Source organism: Halichoerus grypus, chromosome 6 (assembly GCF_964656455.1).
Source record: "Halichoerus grypus chromosome 6, mHalGry1.hap1.1, whole genome shotgun sequence".
In the NCBI taxonomy this organism is placed as follows: domain Eukaryota; kingdom Metazoa; phylum Chordata; class Mammalia; order Carnivora; family Phocidae; genus Halichoerus; species Halichoerus grypus.
The window spans coordinates 6,093,176-6,110,165 of record NC_135717.1 but is presented as its reverse complement, the minus strand read 5'-3'; the positions used below and the strand labels follow the sequence as shown (position 1 = coordinate 6,110,165).

At 49.6% G+C, this 16,990-nt stretch overlaps 1 protein-coding gene across 1 annotated transcript in view; it reads right to left on the bottom strand.

The window, feature by feature from the left end:
* Positions 1 to 16,990, bottom strand: part of MYH16 (myosin heavy chain 16) — a 59,945-nt gene that overhangs the window by 11,534 nt on the left and 31,421 nt on the right. The window contains exons 24-36 of the mRNA XM_036064887.2: positions 15,669 to 15,755; positions 15,295 to 15,440; positions 14,049 to 14,139; positions 13,567 to 13,623; positions 12,794 to 12,880; positions 10,819 to 11,064; positions 9,822 to 9,939; positions 8,178 to 8,305; positions 7,629 to 7,825; positions 6,227 to 6,359; positions 4,977 to 5,193; positions 2,886 to 3,022; positions 2,689 to 2,792 (exon numbers count right to left, since the gene is read on the bottom strand). Of these exons, the coding sequence (XP_035920780.2) occupies positions 2,689 to 2,792; positions 2,886 to 3,022; positions 4,977 to 5,193; positions 6,227 to 6,359; positions 7,629 to 7,825; positions 8,178 to 8,305; positions 9,822 to 9,939; positions 10,819 to 11,064; positions 12,794 to 12,880; positions 13,567 to 13,623; positions 14,049 to 14,139; positions 15,295 to 15,440; positions 15,669 to 15,755 (1,748 nt within the window). The remainder of the gene's footprint in view (positions 1 to 2,688; positions 2,793 to 2,885; positions 3,023 to 4,976; positions 5,194 to 6,226; positions 6,360 to 7,628; positions 7,826 to 8,177; positions 8,306 to 9,821; positions 9,940 to 10,818; positions 11,065 to 12,793; positions 12,881 to 13,566; positions 13,624 to 14,048; positions 14,140 to 15,294; positions 15,441 to 15,668; positions 15,756 to 16,990) is intronic.

The window sequence follows — 16,990 nt, the reverse complement described above, 5'->3', positions numbered from 1 at the left end:
ATAAAGAACTCCTACAACTCAACAATAAAAAGACAGCCTGGTTTTTAAAATGGGCCGAGGACTAGAATAGACATTTCTCCAAACAAGATATGTAAGTGGCCAATAAGCACATAAAAGACGCTCAGCATCATTAGCTATAATGGAAATGCAATTCTAAACCATGGTGAGATCCTACCTCATCCACTAGGATGGCTATGATAAAAAAGATAATGATAAATGTTGGAGAAGATCTGGAGATACTGCAGTCCTTAACACAGGGGATGTAAAATGGTGCAACTGCTTCGGAAAAGGATCTGACAGTTCTGGAAAAAGTTAAACATAAGAGTTAATGTACGACCAGAACTAGGTATATATCCAAGAGAAATGTAAACCTAGATCCACACAAAAACTTGTATATGAATGTTCATAGTGGCATTATCCATAGTAGCCAAAAGGTGAAAACAACACGAATGTCCATCAGCTGATGAAAAAATAAAATGTGACCTGCCGAAACAATGGAATATTATTCAGGAATAAAAAGGAATGACATACTTCCTGACACATGCTCCAACATGGATGAAGCTTGAGAACATTCTGCTGAAAGAAGCCAGTCACAAAGAACCACATATTGTATGATTCCACTTACATGGAATATCCAGAATAGGCAAGTCCAAAGAAAGTTGTTGGCTAGATTAGTGTTGCCTCGGGCTGGGAGTGGAGGTGGTGGGGAGATATGGGGGCATGACTGCTAAGGGATATGGGGTTTATCTTGGGGGAGGGTGATGAAATGTTCTAAAATTATAGTGATGATTGCACAACTTAAAACCATTCAATTTTTCCCTTGCCATGGGCAAACTATATGTAAATTATATCTCAAATCTGTTGCAAACTCTCTCTCTCACACACACACATGCACGCACCACATAGTGGCATAGCTAGATATTTAGGGTGGGGGTCAGGTTTAGCCTGATGGCTGCAGAGTCATGGGGCTTCTCTCCCCAGTGGCTCTCCTACAGCCTGTAGGAGTGATTGTGGGGGATGTTGTAAACTCAGGAAGCCACAGTGCGGGGAGATTTCAGACAGGCAGTTTAGGAAGGGTGCCAATGTGGACAGTTGCAACTGTGTTGATCTTCCCAGAATCATAACAAATCATATTTCTGTAAACCAAAACCTAGTGCTGGGTCCAAAAGTTTCTTAGAACCTCAAACAGCAACAGAGGACACTGGATTAAAAAATCTCTAAATCCAGCACTCCTTGGCACCCCAGCAAATCAATTCTTTTCCGTGATGTGGTGGATGTTCTCTAAGGGTTCATGAATGTTAATAGTGACATAGCTATGTGGTTTTGCAGGTTACAATGTACTTTGATATCTACCATCTCATTTAATCTTCCCCACACCCCAGAGCCGGGATGAGGAAGCTATTATCATTCACATCTGTTAGATGGGACAATTGCACCTATCTCACGGGGGGTTTTCCTAATTTTTTTATTGTGGAAAAATGCTTGTTAAATGAAATTTCCTATGTTAACCATTTTTAGGTGCACAGTCCAGTGGTATTAAATATATAATGCTGTGCTGCCCTTGCCACCATCCATCCCCAGAACTCGTTTCATCTTATAAACCTGAAATCATGTCCCCATTAAACACTAACTCCCCCCCCATCCTTCTTTCCCCCAGCCCCTGGCAAATACCATTCCACTTTCTGTTTCTATGACTGTGACTGCTCTAAGTACTTCCTGTAAGTGGAATCATACAGTATCTTTTTGTGACTGACTTCTTTCACTTAGTATAATGTCCTCAAGGTTCATCTATGTTATAGCAGGTGTCAGAATTTCCTTCCTTTTTAAGGCTGAATAAAATTCCATTGTATGGGGGTGCCTGGGTGGCTCAGCCAGTTGGGCGTCCAACTCTTGATGTGGGGTCAGGTCATGAGCTTGGGGTCGTGAGATCGAGCCCTACATTGGGCTCCACACTCAGCAAGGAGTCTTGCTTCTCTCCCTCTCCTTTTGCCCCTCCCCTCGCTCGTGCGTGCGCACACGCTCTCTCTCAAATAAATCTTTAAAAAAATTCCATTGTATGTACAGACCACATTTTGTTTATCCACTCGTCAGTGGACATTTGGGTTGCTTTCATGCTGTAGCCCTTCTGAATAATTCTATGAACACAGGTGTATAAATCTCTCTTCAAGACCCTGCTTTCAATTCTTTTGGGTAGATACCCAGAAGTAGAATTGCTGGATCATATGTTAATTCTATTTTAAATTTCATGAGGAACCTCTATACTGGTTTTCACACCATTTTACATTCCCGCCAGTGACACACAATGGTTCCAGTTTCTCTACATCCTCGCCAATGCTTGTCATCTTCTTTGTTTTGGATAGTAGCCATCCTACTGGGTATGAGGTGGTATCTTATTGTAGTTTTGATTTGTGTTTCCGTAATGACAAGTGATAGTGAGCATCTTTCCATGTGCTTATTGGCCATTTGTATATCTTCTTTGGAGGAATGTCTAGTTAAGTCCTTTGTCCATATTTGAATTATTACAGGTTATTATCTCATGGGGTTTTGTGATCACTTAAGTACTGTATTTCAAAGTATTCACCTGAATTGCCTAAGGTCACATGACTAGTGGGTGGCGGAGGCCCAGGTTTCTGGACTCTACTCCATCATGCTACCTCAAGTCAGCCTTCCATTGCCTTAGCCCCATACCTCGTAGCTTCAAATTCCTCTTCTTTCTCATGGATTCTCCGGTCGATGTCAGCTTTCACCTGAGCCAGTTCCAGCTGAATTCGAATCACCTTGCTCTCTTCAACCTGTCGGGAATATAAACATCAGTCTTTCTGGCCAAGTAGGTGCATGGTCCCTGGCCAAGGGTCCAGCCTCGAAGGTGATGGCCACATGGTTACCTCCAGGGAAGACTCAGCTTCCTCCAAGGCCACCTGGAGTTCTTCCTTCTCAATCTCCAATTTTTTCTTCAACTTCTGCAGCTCGTGCACACTCCGTCCTCCCTCACCCAGTTGATCAATCAGTTCCTTTATCTCCTCTGAGGAAGGAATATTCTCATTAGTAAGGCACATCCAGCTTCCCAGGGTCATAGCATGTGGCTACATTGCTACGTCAGGGCAGAAGCAGGCACTCCTAGCTTCACTGTATCTAAAGAGAAGCAATATACTCCCAAGTCATAGACTCAAGGCGCATCAGGGCTTGGACATTGGAGAACAGTGGGTTCAAGCTCCTCATTTTATAGATGAGAAGCTGCGGCCCAGAGAAGAGTGAGCAAGCACAGAGCAGCTTTGGGGCCAGTGAGGCCTTCAGTCAGGGCCTTCTTTTCTCAGAGAGCCCCTTCTCCTCTCTGCCTCCCTGCCACCAGGTCTGAAAACCAACCTCACAAGAAAAGGTGGGAGGATTAGAGCCTTTCTGATCTCCTTCATCATTTGGGAGACCTCTCTGTTGCCCACTCCGAGGAACCCCCAGGGACCTATAGCACTTTGGAGCAGTCACAAATCTCAGTCCACAACCAGAGGTGTCCAGGAAATGTAAGTGTCCTGATTAATCCGTGACCTAACTCCATTTCTACATCAAGCCTCCTTGAATTCAGAGAAATCTCATTTAATCCAGGGTCTCCCTGCCTGGGTTTCTAAGTTCCAGAATGCTCTCTATGGAGAGCATTAGGGGCATCCTCTAAGTCTCAGCTGTTGGTGTCCACCTGTGCTGGCATCACAGACACACCTGTAGCCCACATGGCTTCCTATCACCTGTCCCTGAACATGGTGGCTGTTTCCAGAGCATTCCCCACTGCACTGCTCTGGGACCATGAGGAACGCTGTGGTGCTGCTTCACACCCTCTCAGCCCAGGCAGGCTGTTTGGCCACTCTCCTCCATGGCTCCCACCAGGCTGGGGCTACTTTACAACTTTTTTTCCTCACCTATGCTTCACCTGCCAGGTGAGGTACGTATTCCTCTTAACCCCTGGGTTACCGGAGAGTTTTATCATCTGCACCAGGAGCTGGTGGGAGGGTGTGAGTGGGGAACGGAGGTGGGTAGGGGAGGAGGCAGGGCCCTGGGCCATTGGTAGGGACCCTCAGCAGTGCCTCATCATCACCTCCCTCCTATTTCCTGTCCTCTCCTAGTCCAGACAACCTTGATCTGGGTGTTCTGGCTGTTCCTCCCCAATCTTAATTCGTGTATTTATGTTCAAGTCCTTTAGTACTTAGACTTTCGGGGTTATAAAAGCAGGGCCTTCATACCTCAAATGCCGGGCTCTCACAATTCTCCCCTGTAAGCTGACAGCTCCCCAGGGAGTCACTGCTAGGACCTTGGGCAGATTTGGGGACAGTCAGGGACCATCTGCTTCTACCTTCCATTGCAGTGACCCTACATCAGGCATCTAACCTGAACTGAGGAAACCCTGTATTGACTGAGATTTCGTTTGCTGCTCAGCAGAATAGGGATCCCAAAACAGTTCTTGAAAATAAAAATACTGACATCTCTTACACGACTGATTTTGTGATTAGAAATGTGCACCTGCCAGCAAACAATGCAGTCAGATCTCTGAATGGCACAATGATCTTCAACAGATAGGCAGCATTCTTCAAATAGTATCCAACAGAATGAAATTCCAGCCCGTACTAGGAAATCTTACACGTGTATGTATATTATGTACATATGATAGATGTAAGGGCTCAAATACACAAAATCGACCGAGCCCTTATTTGTTTCAGCCACTCTACTGAGTGAAGATTTCACACATCTTGTTTCATTGTCACACCAACCTTACAAGGAAGGCAGTATCTCCCTGACTTACAGGTGAGGAAACTGAGGCACGGAAAGGTTAAGTGACTCACCTGCTTGAAGTCCTGCTGCTGAATGCCCGAGTGCTTCTGCACAGTGTTGGTAGTATGTATTTATTGGTTGCTTACGATGTGTCAGGTGCTCAAACCCATGACGCACTCAGGAGGAAGGAGGCCCTGTGTCTTTGTCCCTGCCCTCCGACTCACCCTGCAGAGTCTTGTTCTCCTTCTTCACCGACTCCAGGTGCTCCAGGGACTCCTCATAGGCAGTCTTGATCTTGAAGCTCTCTGTCATGTACATGCGGCACTCCTTTTGCGAACTGTCTACCTCCACCTGCAGCTCTTCGCACTTCTGCTGCCACTCGGCCAGCATCTTGTCAAAGACCCGCTGCTTCTTGTCCAAGGCGGCGGCTGCAGCGTTCGCCTAGGGAGAGACGGGGCTGGTCTCCGCGGGTCTGACTCTCCAGCCCCTTCCCCTCCTCTGCTCTCCTCCCTGCCTTCCCCACCCCTCCCCAGTAACTCTGGTGACCTCAGCCTTCTGGGGGACTGAGAAATAATTCCACAGGTATGGCACAAGCACGGGGCAGGGAGTCTGGAAAGAGCCTCGTGCCACTCCTTAAGCTTCTACTACTAGATGTGCGACCTTGGGCAGTCCGTCTTATCGTCCCAGGCTCAGATTTTCTTAGGTGTAAAATGAGGGATCTGGGCCACAGCAGCCTTCCCGGATTTAAACATCCACCCAACTCTCCATAGCCTATTTCTCTGTAATTTACTAATATGTGTTATACGTCGTCGTCCAACTCAGAGATGGGTTTGGTGTTATTTTTCTTGTGAATCAAAGCTGATTTTTCTCAGACCTTATTTTTCATAGACCATTCACTTTTTTCATAACTGGCAATTATGTATTTGCTGTGGTGCAATGTTGGGTTTTATAAATTTCTGCTTAATTTCTTACTTGGGTGGAGGGAGCAAACGGTTTTCAGGTTTTGGGACTATTTTCCTGAAGCCTCTCACGTGGCTGTGACCCTCTGCCTACATGCCCGTCACCACTGGCATGAAGTGGTTGCCCTCTCTAGACCAAGATCAGGTTGCTGTGTGCCAGGGGAAAGCTTATTTAATTCGGCCTAGAGACTTGCAGATCAATCTGCACCAGGGACGCAAACAAGAATATTTAGCCACGCAAAGTGTGTGGATGTGGTTTGCATGAGGAAAAGGAGAAGAGAGACAGTAGTTGCATGACTTCCTGGGACTAAGTTTTGTCCTCATCACAGACCTATTTGAATAGTGGCTTGTTGAGTATTAAGATCAGGCAGGAGCCTGTGTCCAGGAAGCTTGAGTGCAGACCCTGTGCTCCATCTTGTCGGGCCAACTCTTTCTTCTTGCTGAGCCCAGACATGTGATAGTTTCAACCAACTCCTTGGGGTCCCTTGGACCCAGCAAGCATTTAACCCCCTGACCTTCTCCAAATCGATGGTGAGGTCCTCGACTTCTGCCTGGAGTCGCTGTTTATTTTTCTCAAGGGAGGCAGCCCGGGCTTGGGCGGCTTCAGCTGTCTCTTCTGCTTCCTGGAGCCTGGCGGCCAGTTTCCTCCTGTGGGCGAGGGCAAGAGAGGCCGTCAGGGAAACACAGGAGCCCGTGGGCTGGGGGCTGGGTTTGTGGTGCCACAGTGGAGAAGATGCAGACAAGATAGAGAGTGTTTAGAGGAAAGCAGTCACTGTCCATCTGTCCGTTCATCTGTCCATCCATCCATCCAACAACTATTTATTGTTTCTACTCTAGGTCAGGTATCATTCTAGGTATTAGAGAAACAGACCAAGACCCCTGCCCTCATGAAACTTCTGCTCTAGTCAGGGGATAGACACAGAGACATAAGCACCATGGAGAAAATAAGGCAAGGAAGGGGACACATGAGCAGAGGAAGAGGAAGAGGAGGGCGAGGATCCTGCGGGTGTCTGGGGAAGAAGGTCCGGGCAGAGAGAGGTGAGGGGTTGAGATTCAGCCTGAGCTTTGGAGTGGGATTAGGCAGGCAGCTCCTGGACGCTCTCAACAGAAAATAGAAAAGGGCTGGAGGGCAGGAGGTGGGGAGCGGCAGGATGTAGATTTAGGCTCAATGTATAAAGAGCTTTTGATAGGAGATTTATGTCAGCTGGAGGCCACTGTGCGTATTGCTGTCTTGTCGCCACAAATGCCAGTGGGCAGGAGGCACCAGCAAGCAGGCTGGGGTCCCCTCCCTGCCCGCCTCAGGATGGCTCACACACAGGGCTTCCCGTGGGCAACCGAGCCAGCCTGTTCCTATACCTGGAAGGCGGCTCAGCGCCACATTCACATGTTCACTCTTATTTCCTCAGGCCTGTCAAGCAGAGTATCCACTTTCCTAGTTTGCAAATGAAGAAGAAAGCTCACAAGATTTGAGGGCGTTTAGCACAGAGCAGGAGAACTGCCAGTGCGAGGGCCCTTGCTGCTGAGTGTGGTCCACATACACTCAGCAACACCCAGAGGCCTTGCTCCAGACCCACCAGACCTGTGGACGCTTCCCAAGCACTTTAGGGGCCGAGACACCCTGCCTGGAGGTGGAGACCCTGCTCCTGACCTCCCTGCTGGGAGCCTGAGCACTTTAGGGCAGAGGACGCAGAGAGCCTTGAAGAGGGAACCCGAAGGCTGGGTATTCTGCCAAGGGCACAAAGTGGGCTTCGCTGTCCAGACACACATCCCCCCCCCTTCAAGAAGAGCTGGTGAACTGCCTTCTCCTGGCTGTGGTCCTGGCCTCCACAGTGGCTGACATGGTCAGACCTCTGCCCACCCCCCCCAGCGCCACCCCCACCCCAGCCTTCCTGCTCTCCAGTGCAGGGTGACACTCACTTGGTCTCCTCCAGCTCCTCGGTCCTCTGGATGGCATCGGTCTCATACTTGGTCCTCCAGGTGGTCACCTCAGTGTTGAGCTTGGACACGAGGCGCTGCAGCTCTGACTTTCCTCCCTGCTCCTCCTCCAGCTGCTCCTTCACCAGGTCTAGGTCATGCTTGGTGTTGGCGAGACTCACCATGGCCGTGCTGCGAGACTGCGGGGACCAGCCGAGCCTGTCAGAGGCCCTACTGGTCCCTATGGCCCGGGGGCTTAGATACACACAATGTTGGATCAACATTGCAGCAAGTAAAGGGGGAAAAGGACACCTGACTCTACAACCCAAACCATTAGGGTTTATTTTCCTTGTTTTGTTCCAGTTACTGGCCACAAGGATATGGAATTTTGTGTTTTCATTTCTTCGTATACATGGCATAATACCACAGTCTTGTAGTTAACTTTTTAACTTTTTATTGAATCATATTTTTCATGTTCCTTCTACATCTTTATAAGCTGTAACTTTCTTCAGAAAGACAGCTCCCTCACCCCCACCCCATCCCCAAACAAACCTTGGATTCCTCATCCAGCTGCCTCTTGTAATCGTCCACCTGCGATGTCAGTGATGTCTTTATCCGCAGGATTTGGTTGAGCCGGCTCTGGGATTCTTCGTATTCCCGGCTCAGCTCCCCATTCTCAGCTGAGTGAGAAGGGAATGGGAGAAATACTGGATGGAAAACTGGCTCCCCAGCCAGATCCTAAACTCCCCCAGTGCAGCGTTCCCAAAGTACCCAATAAATATGGTGACTTGGCCAACTGAGCTGGGAAGGGGAGCATGGTGAACCATTACAAGCCACCCAAATTTAAGTGAGCCCAGGAGAGGAGCAATTGTCCAAGCATTGCCAACATCCAGGTGTCTTGCATGGGGTACAGGGCTTCCGATCATGAAGTCCCAGCCCCTGGCATGAGATACAGCAAAGAAGTTTGAAGGAAATAGTGAGGCAGAGAGTGTTTACTTTGAAAAATTAACTGTCACGGTCCCCGAACCTACACTCTAGTCATCTGTGAACCGATTCTTGGGGCCAGAGGCCAGGAAGACATGCATGAGCCAGAGAGGATGAGCAAGGGTTTCTGGTTCTGCTCTGGAAGTCATTAGTTTTGTGGCAAGTTACCTCGTCTCACTGAGCTTCCCTTTTCTTATTTATCAAATGGGGATGTTGATTTTCGAAAGTATTCAGGGTGTGGGAAATAAGGCCAAAGGATGCCATCAGGTTCTCTGGTGTCACAGTGGAATGTTATCTAACTGGCCTGTCTAGGGAGTATTTACTTCTCTCAGGAAATAGCGTGGTTGCTTGCTGTTTACCGCAGGTAAGAGCCCAGCCTCTGCAAAGTTAGGTGTTAAGTGAATAGTGATAAGTTGCAAATTATTTTTGCCCTAGAGATGCAAAGGATCTCTTCTGGTAAAACAACAACAACAACAACAACAAAACCAAACCCAGAGGTTCAGTATTATTATGTTGTAAGACATTAACTGGCTTTGCGTCTAACTTAGCAAAGTTACATATAGGCATCCCTTCCCCAACCGACTGTGTAAATCTCTGCCCCTCAAATGCTCTTTGAAGGCAGGTTTGCCATTTTCTGGCTCCTTCATTAGTGACACATGTTCACTGTCTGTTAGTATGCAGGTTATGTTTTTTTTTTTTTTTTTTTTTTTTTTAAAGATTTTATTTATTTATTTGAGACAGAGAGAATGAGAGAGAGAGAGCACATGAGAGGGGGGGAGGGTCAGAGGGAGAAGCAGGCTCCCTGCCGAGCAGGGAGCCCGATGCGGGACTCGATCCAGGGACTCCAGGATCATGACCTGAGCCGAAGGCAGTCGCTTAACCAACTGAGCCACCCAGGCGCCCTGCAGGTTATGTTTTAAAATGTTTAAAAATTGTGTTTTGTCTGCTGCCCCTCCTGCTGATCTCACAGGGTGGTTGACAGAACTGGGAGGGAAATGCTTTGAATAGTGTTCCCTGTTAGACACTGTAAAGATGATACTTGGAACGCTCAGTGGGTGGAATCTAATCTCCTGTCTCATCACAGGGGATGTGAATTTTCCAAGACCAAGAAGGCTATGGGAAGAGGACCCAGCTACTCCTTCAGTTTCCTTGAGGATCTCTGTTGTGTTCCGTGCACGGTTCCTCAGGAAGCTGCAGGGAGGGCTAGCTCACCTTGCAGGCGGGTCCTGATGGCATTGATTTCTGCCTGGTTTCGCTCCAGCTCAGCCACCTTGGCGTTGGCTTCTGCTAAGCTGTCTTCCAGCTTTCGGATGTGGGCCTCGGCATTCATCTGCTCAGGAAGAATGAACCCCATGGGGAAATGGAGAACAGGCCCTCCCTGCTTCCCACCTGGGTTCCCAGTGCAGCCTCCCAGACTGCCTGCCTAGTCCTTCTAGAACGTCCCTGTCTCAGAACCATCTTCCCCCCACCCCAGCTCACCATTTCTACCAACATAAACCTGGAGCCTTTGGGTTGGCACACAGACCCTCACTGTCTGGCTCATCTCCCTTTTATGGCCACTCCGGACCCCTGCAGACCTCACCCAATAAGAAAATGCAACAGGTCCGTTTAAGAAAAAATACTAGCCTTAGTGCAGGGTTCTGCAGATAAACTAGGGGCTGTGAAGATGCCTCGTGAGTGTCTAAAGTGTGAAATAGTAGTTGGCTGTGACAGGGACCCCAAAGCATCCTCCCTGCTCACCTTTGGGCCCCCCCTTTCTCTCATGTCACAAGAAGGTTCTTCACATGGCAGATGCTTGGTAAACGCATGTTGAATGGCTTACTTGATTTTCCCTCTTGCCATTTATCCCTTTTTCATTGTGGTGATATATGCATTTATCCAACTAGTCTCCCAGCTCCTTGAGGATGTAGTTCTCCTAATGTAACGGTCATCTTAATAGCTCACATTTATCGAGCTTTTCTTATATGCCAGGGACGGTTGTAGCCCTCACAACAGTGCTATGGAGTAGGGATTATTAATGTCTCCATTTTACAGATGAGGAAACTGAGGCACAGTTAGGTTATGAGCTTGGGATCTGGGATGGGCTCATCTCGGTTCCCTTCACAACATCCAGAACATGCCTCGGGCTTGCCGGGGGGCTCGGGAAATATTTGCGAAGCGGCCGGACACTGGGGCACCTCCCTGTGGCTCTGCAGGGGTCTTCCCTCACCTTAGACTTCTGCACAGTCTCCATGCTGGCATTGAGGTCGTCGATCTCAGCCTTCATGACCTGCTTGTCCTTCTCCAGCTTGGACTTGACCCTCTGCAGGCTCTCCACGTGCTCGGTCAGCTCAGCCATGGAGTCCGTGTGCTTCTTGCGCAGTGTGGAGGCCGCTGCCTCGCTCTGCAGGGCCGCCTCCTCCAGCTCCCTCCTCAGCTTTAGCAGCTCTGCCTCCCGCTTGCGGTTCTGCTCAATCTGGGAGAGAGGAGAAGCGTTGCTTAGCGGAACTGAACGGCACTGGCCTCCTGAGGTCTGACACTGCCCACCTGCTCAGCAGTCCCCCGCTATTTCTGCACCCCACTGATGGGATGTCTTGATGGAAATCTCCGTCCTGAGCCTCTAGGAGGGTTGCCCACCAGATTCATTTAGATAGCGTTGTGCCTTGAATTGTGCCTCCTAAAAAGATATGCTCAATTCTTAACCCCCATACCTGCGAATGTGACCTTATTTGGATACAGGGTCTTTGCAGATATAAACAAGTTAAAATGCCATAACTGCATTAGGGAGGGCCCTAACCCAATGGCTGGTTGTCCTTCTAAGAGGAGAGATATTTGGATCCAGGGAGACACACAAGAAGAAGGCCATGTGACCACGGAGGCAGGGATTGGAGGGATGCAGCTATAAGCAAGGAACACCAAAGTTTGCCAGCAACCTACCAGTAGCCAGGAGAGAGCCCTGGGACACACTCCCCCTGAGCCTCCAGAAGGAGCCCACCAGGCAGCCCCTGCTCCGTGACTCCCCATGTCACACAGCCCCATGATCCCGCTTCCTCCCATCCCCCTGGTGCCCTGAATCTTGTTGTTCCCTTAACTTTCCCTGCATCGCTAGACATCGTCCCTTCTTAATGCCTGCTCTCCCGGGACCTTGACCGCAGCTGGACACCAGCTCAGCAGGCCCCTCCACAGCGAGCAGACTGTGGCCAGAATGGTGGGGGGGTGGGACGTGGAGTCCAGGGAGCCTTCCAGTGCTAAGGGACACCATCCACATTCCTGCTGTCAGCTCTGACCCAGGGTCCACATTTATAAGAAACCTGACTACACGGAATTAGAAGGAGAGTTTCAAGTGTCTCCTGCCAGTCTCCACGATGCCTTTATTTGAATTGAAGGAAGTTGAATTCCCCACCAGAGGCTCAGCTTGGACTCCAGCCCTGGGAGTGTGGGGTCACCCCATGTATTAACCATGTCTTTATTTTCTGTATTCTGATGCTTTGACATCTGGGGCTTTGCTGACCCTGGAAGGATGGCCCCTCCCAGGGTTAGCTAACTCCTAGAGATAGCAAACAACTGGATTTCCAATGCAAAGCAACCAATCTAGAGCCCACACCTCCAACCCCTCCTCTGTGGGGTTCTCACACTCTCAGCCACTCTAACCTGCCCTCAGTACCCCCATGGCCAGGTACCAGACAACTAGGGACAGCCCCTGTGCCCTAGAACCTGCTGAAATTATCCAAACTAGCCCATCCTAAGCCTGCTTGCTCTGCCTCCCTTGTTCCTTCCTCAGAAACCACAGTAAAGGCTCTTGCCTACAATTTCCCCCTGCCCTGGCCTCCTGCTGACCTTGGTGCCTCCCCGTGTAGCCCTGCATGGCATGCCCCTCTTCTTGGGAACTGTCACAGACTCTCTTTAGTGGCAATCTTCTCTTGATCTGCTGGTCTTACTGCAGCTCACATTTTCTATAAACACGAATCATACAACGCCTGCCCTCTGCCTTCAGTCCAGTGCTGCTTCTATCAACACCACTGAGCTAAGAAGACCAAACCAGCCCTTCACTTGCCTCTTCTTTATTATTGTTTTCTCCTCATGTCAGCCCCAGAAATTCAGCAAGAACTAACTGGTCTTTTCTCCACTGCTCATCATCCAGTAATTTTTTTTTCTCCCTGCAGGCAGGCAGGAATTGGGGTTCCTGGGTCCCCTGAGGATGGTACCTGAGCAGACGTGGCTCCCCCAGCCTCTTCCAGCCTGTCACTGAGGTCTTCGAGGTCCCGGGACAGGTCACTGCGTTGTTTTTCCACCTGGGGAAGATCAATGACCATGACGGGAGCCGTGCAGGAGCCCCCCCTTCTCTGGTAAAGACTGCAGTGACCACATGGTGTCTGTGAAGCTGGGGGCCTGCACTTGGGGAGTTCTGCCCACTGCCTGCCACCCCGCACACTCAGTGAAGGATGCCTGTGTCCTTCTGCACTGGGTGGGTCTACCTGCCCTTCCTACCCCTGGCCCGGTTGGGCTGAATCTGGAGTTTAGGTCTGTGAGGATTTCATCTCCCACCAGCTTTCTGGCCTCATCCTCTGCAGGATCCCCACCCTAAAGCCTCCTTCCATTCTTTTCTTTTCTCTTCACATCTTTGTCACTGTGCAGAGAGGTGCTATTTCTTCTCTTTGCCTAGAAATTCTTCCTGGCGTCAGTCTGTTGAATTCAGTCTCCGAGTCCCCAGGCTAATGTTGCCTCCTCTACCTGCCCCAGGCAGAACTAGCCTCTTCTCCTTGGACTCACATCAGAAATAGTATCTTAGCATCTTACATCATAATTAATATTGCACATGTAGCACCGGGCCTTGTGCACAGCTCGAGAAATCAGCGAGGCCTGTTCAATTGGAAACCTGTCCTCTTGCTTTCCTGAGTGGAGTGTCTGTCTGCTTACAGTTGGATTGTGACTGGTGCTGGGTCTTTAGACTCAAAAAGTGCAGAAGTATTTCATTTACCTTGGCTCTCATTGCCCGCTCAGCTTCCAGTTCTTCCTCCAGCTCCTCAATTCGGGCCTAGCAGACAAACAAGCAAAGGGAGGTTATCTCTTCTGGGTGAAGTTACAAACTTAACCATTTGGCCTTTTAATATGGAAATGATGGCAAGTTGCTGAGCATATGATGGACACCGTCAACAGCAGAAGGAAACTGGGCACAGAGAGTGTGTGCAATAGCCCTGAGGCAGGAGGGAGGCTGGGGAGTGGTGGGGGAAGGCTGGGTGACAAGGTCAGGGAGGGAATAGGGGCAGATTGTGGAGGGCCTTGTAATCATCGTAGGGGCTTTGACTCTAAGCCTGTGTGAGGTGAACATGGATCAGTCTCAAGGACTCTGGGGCAGTCTTGCTCCTCAGGAAACCCAGGTGGCCAAGCAGCTGATGGGAGCAAAGGTGCCTGGAAGTGCATTTCAAAAGGGGAGCTCTGTCCTCTCGGTCCTGGACACACCTGGTGTTCCTTTAGTTTCCGCTGGAGTGTGGAATTCAGAGACTGCTCATCCTCATATTTAGAGTTGACAGAATTGATTTCCATATCCCTCCTGCAAGAGAAGGTTTGATCTCCTGAGGGAAAAGCTCTGAGGGGAGATCAGCCGGCTGGCAAGGGAACAGAACCTGGGCTGCCGGAGGAGGCCTTGAACCTGCTGAAACCCACTCATCCCCCAGCATCTGGCCTTCTGGGGTGGCTGCCCAGAAGGTCTCACCCTGCAGAACCCCAGAATCTGCTGCACATGCTTTCCATCTGCTTATTCATTCACTCATGCGCATCTTAATTTGGTACAAGTTTGTTGAGTAGATCTACTACGTGCCAGACGTTGTTTGGGGTTCTGGGGACACATCAGTGAACAAACCAGACAGAAATCACTGCTCTGGCGCAGTTTACATTCTAGGGGCTCCAGAATCACTTGGATGCTTTGCCTTTTTAGGGAAAATTTTCTTCTAAAAACTTTCCACCAAAGGGTGTCTCCTTCTGACTTGTGGGTTCCATGTGCCAAGGAGCCATGTGTGAGAACTAAGGTGCCAGAGACCCAGTGGGTGAGCAGGATGGTCAAGGTCACGCGCACCTCCTGGCATGCCACAGAGGAAATGTGCCGAGATGCCGAGCCAGCTGCACACCCTCCTGGCAGTCCGTGGTGCTTTGAAACTGCCTTAGCAAAATGCACCTCAAAGATGCATTGTCCAAGTTCCACTCCCTGAGAGCTTTCCTTGTCTGACTCCTGCTCATCTCCATCCCTCAGCCTCTTACTTAGTTCAGGTTTACACCCGGCCTGTTGCAGTAGCCTTCCCATTGCTTTCCTGCTTCCAGTGTTTCTCCACTCCACCTGTCTCCCATGTTATTTGCAGAGCGATACTGTGAAAATACCCCCTCAACTCCTTGTGATCTTTGAAAGCCCAGCTTATGGGTTTCTACAAAGACTCCTTGCCTTCTGGGGCGGATGCCTTGCTTAATACTTGTCTCCTTTCCAGCGCCCAACAGGCCCTGTGTGAGGCTGGGAGCTCCCTGTGCACGAGCAGCACCTACTCGCCGTCTCCCTGTATCCTCTGTGGTGGGCACGGTGCCTGCACACAGTGGGTGCTGGGGACATGCACTAATGCATGTGAGGCCCCCGCACAGTGCCCAGCACCTGGCGCCACCCAGGACGCGCTAGATACTGCTAGCGTTGTCACGGGCAGAATGAACACCTGCGCGGGCATACTTTTTCACCACCTCCTCGAGGTCTAGTTTGGACCGTTCCATCTCATTGAGATTGTCAATGGTCATCTTCAGGTCACTCTCAGCTTTGCGACGAGCCTTTTCCACCTCTGCCCGGATTTTCTTTTCTTGTTCCCAGTTATCCTCCAGCTGCAGAAAGAAGAAAAACAAGAGAGAGCGGGGGTGGGGGGTGAGTCTGAGGCCGGAATGTGATGAGGAACCGGATTGGGCCTGGTTCCTTCACTGTAGCTTCAAGAGAGGCTCTCACTGCCCCAGGGCATGGGTCAGTCCAGTTCCCCAAATGCATCTGAGGACCCTGTGCCCCAGCATGGGCCTGGCCCTTGAGCTATAGCATTGGCCCCAGCCGCAGGGCATTACCTCATGGATCTGGGTGCTGAGCTTGCTGTTGGTCTTGGTCAGGTGGTTCACCTTGTCCTCCTCAGCTTGCAGGTCGTCGAGGGTTTTCTGAGGGAAAGATACACGTATACGTGTGTCCCACAAGCCATGTGGGGGTAGCTGAATAGACCTGGTTCTCTGCCATCACTTCTGAGCTCAGTGGACAGCTACTGAGCACCTTCCCCTGGTGCCAGCTGAGGTGGGGAGCAGACCCAAGCACCTGTTAGCTGCAGGTGGGCCCTCACTGGTCAGTGGGGCTCTGGTTCTCCATGGGGCATGTTGGAAATCTGTGGGGGGCTTTTGGTTGTCACCACAATTGGGGGCCCCACTGGAACTTCGTGGGTGTTTCCAGGGATGCTGGGCACCTTGCCTTGCTCTGGACAATCCAGCACCTTGAAGAATCCTGCAATCTACACACCTGATGCCCCACCCAGGCATTCACATAAGCAAAACAACAGACTCTTCTGAACCGAGCACCCAGCACCACTTTCCATATAACGCAGCTATTTTTTTTTCATTTAGCATAGACTACATTTTTAAAAGAATGATCTACCATGAAAACTGAGAGATTTGTTATTGTCAAAATCTCCCTGAGAGTTCTTCACCATGTTGTAAACTCGCATCACAGACAGCAGCTGCACTTCGCTATCTGCGTCCCTAACACACCGTCCGTGTCCATCTGCAGCCACCTAGGCAGGCTCGGGTGGACGGCCTACTGCTCACGACATCTTCTAGGGGATCTGCCTGAGCTTTGACACGCTGACAGCACCAGAATTTATCATAAATTACATTCCATTCACTTCCTCCTTAAAAAAGAAGGGGTACACTACTGATTTTTTTGAAGTTATGTATGAGTTATAATAATTTTTATTTTAGGATAGTAAGAGGCTTCCAAAATACAGTCTGTGCCCATTATTTGCAGATTATCTATTTGCCTATTTACCTACTAGCTAAAATTTATTTGTAATCCCAAACCAATACTTGTGGTGCTTTCACGGTCATTTACAGACATGCGCAGAGCATTGAAAAATTTGAGCCTCCTGGGGTGCACATTCCCAGCTGTGGTCAGATAAGATGGTGCCCTGCCTTCTTGTTTCGCTCATACTGCAAACAAGTGTCTTTTTTCAGAGTCTATTCAGTGCCATGGTTTCTACAGTTTGGTGCTTTTGTTTTGGTGATTTTGCTTTATAAAATGGCCCCACTCACATTCTGCCATCCTGTCTAGTGTTCCCAAGCACAATAAGGCTGTGATGTGCCTCACAGAGGAAATCTGTGTGTCAGATAAGCTTTGTTCAGGCATGAGA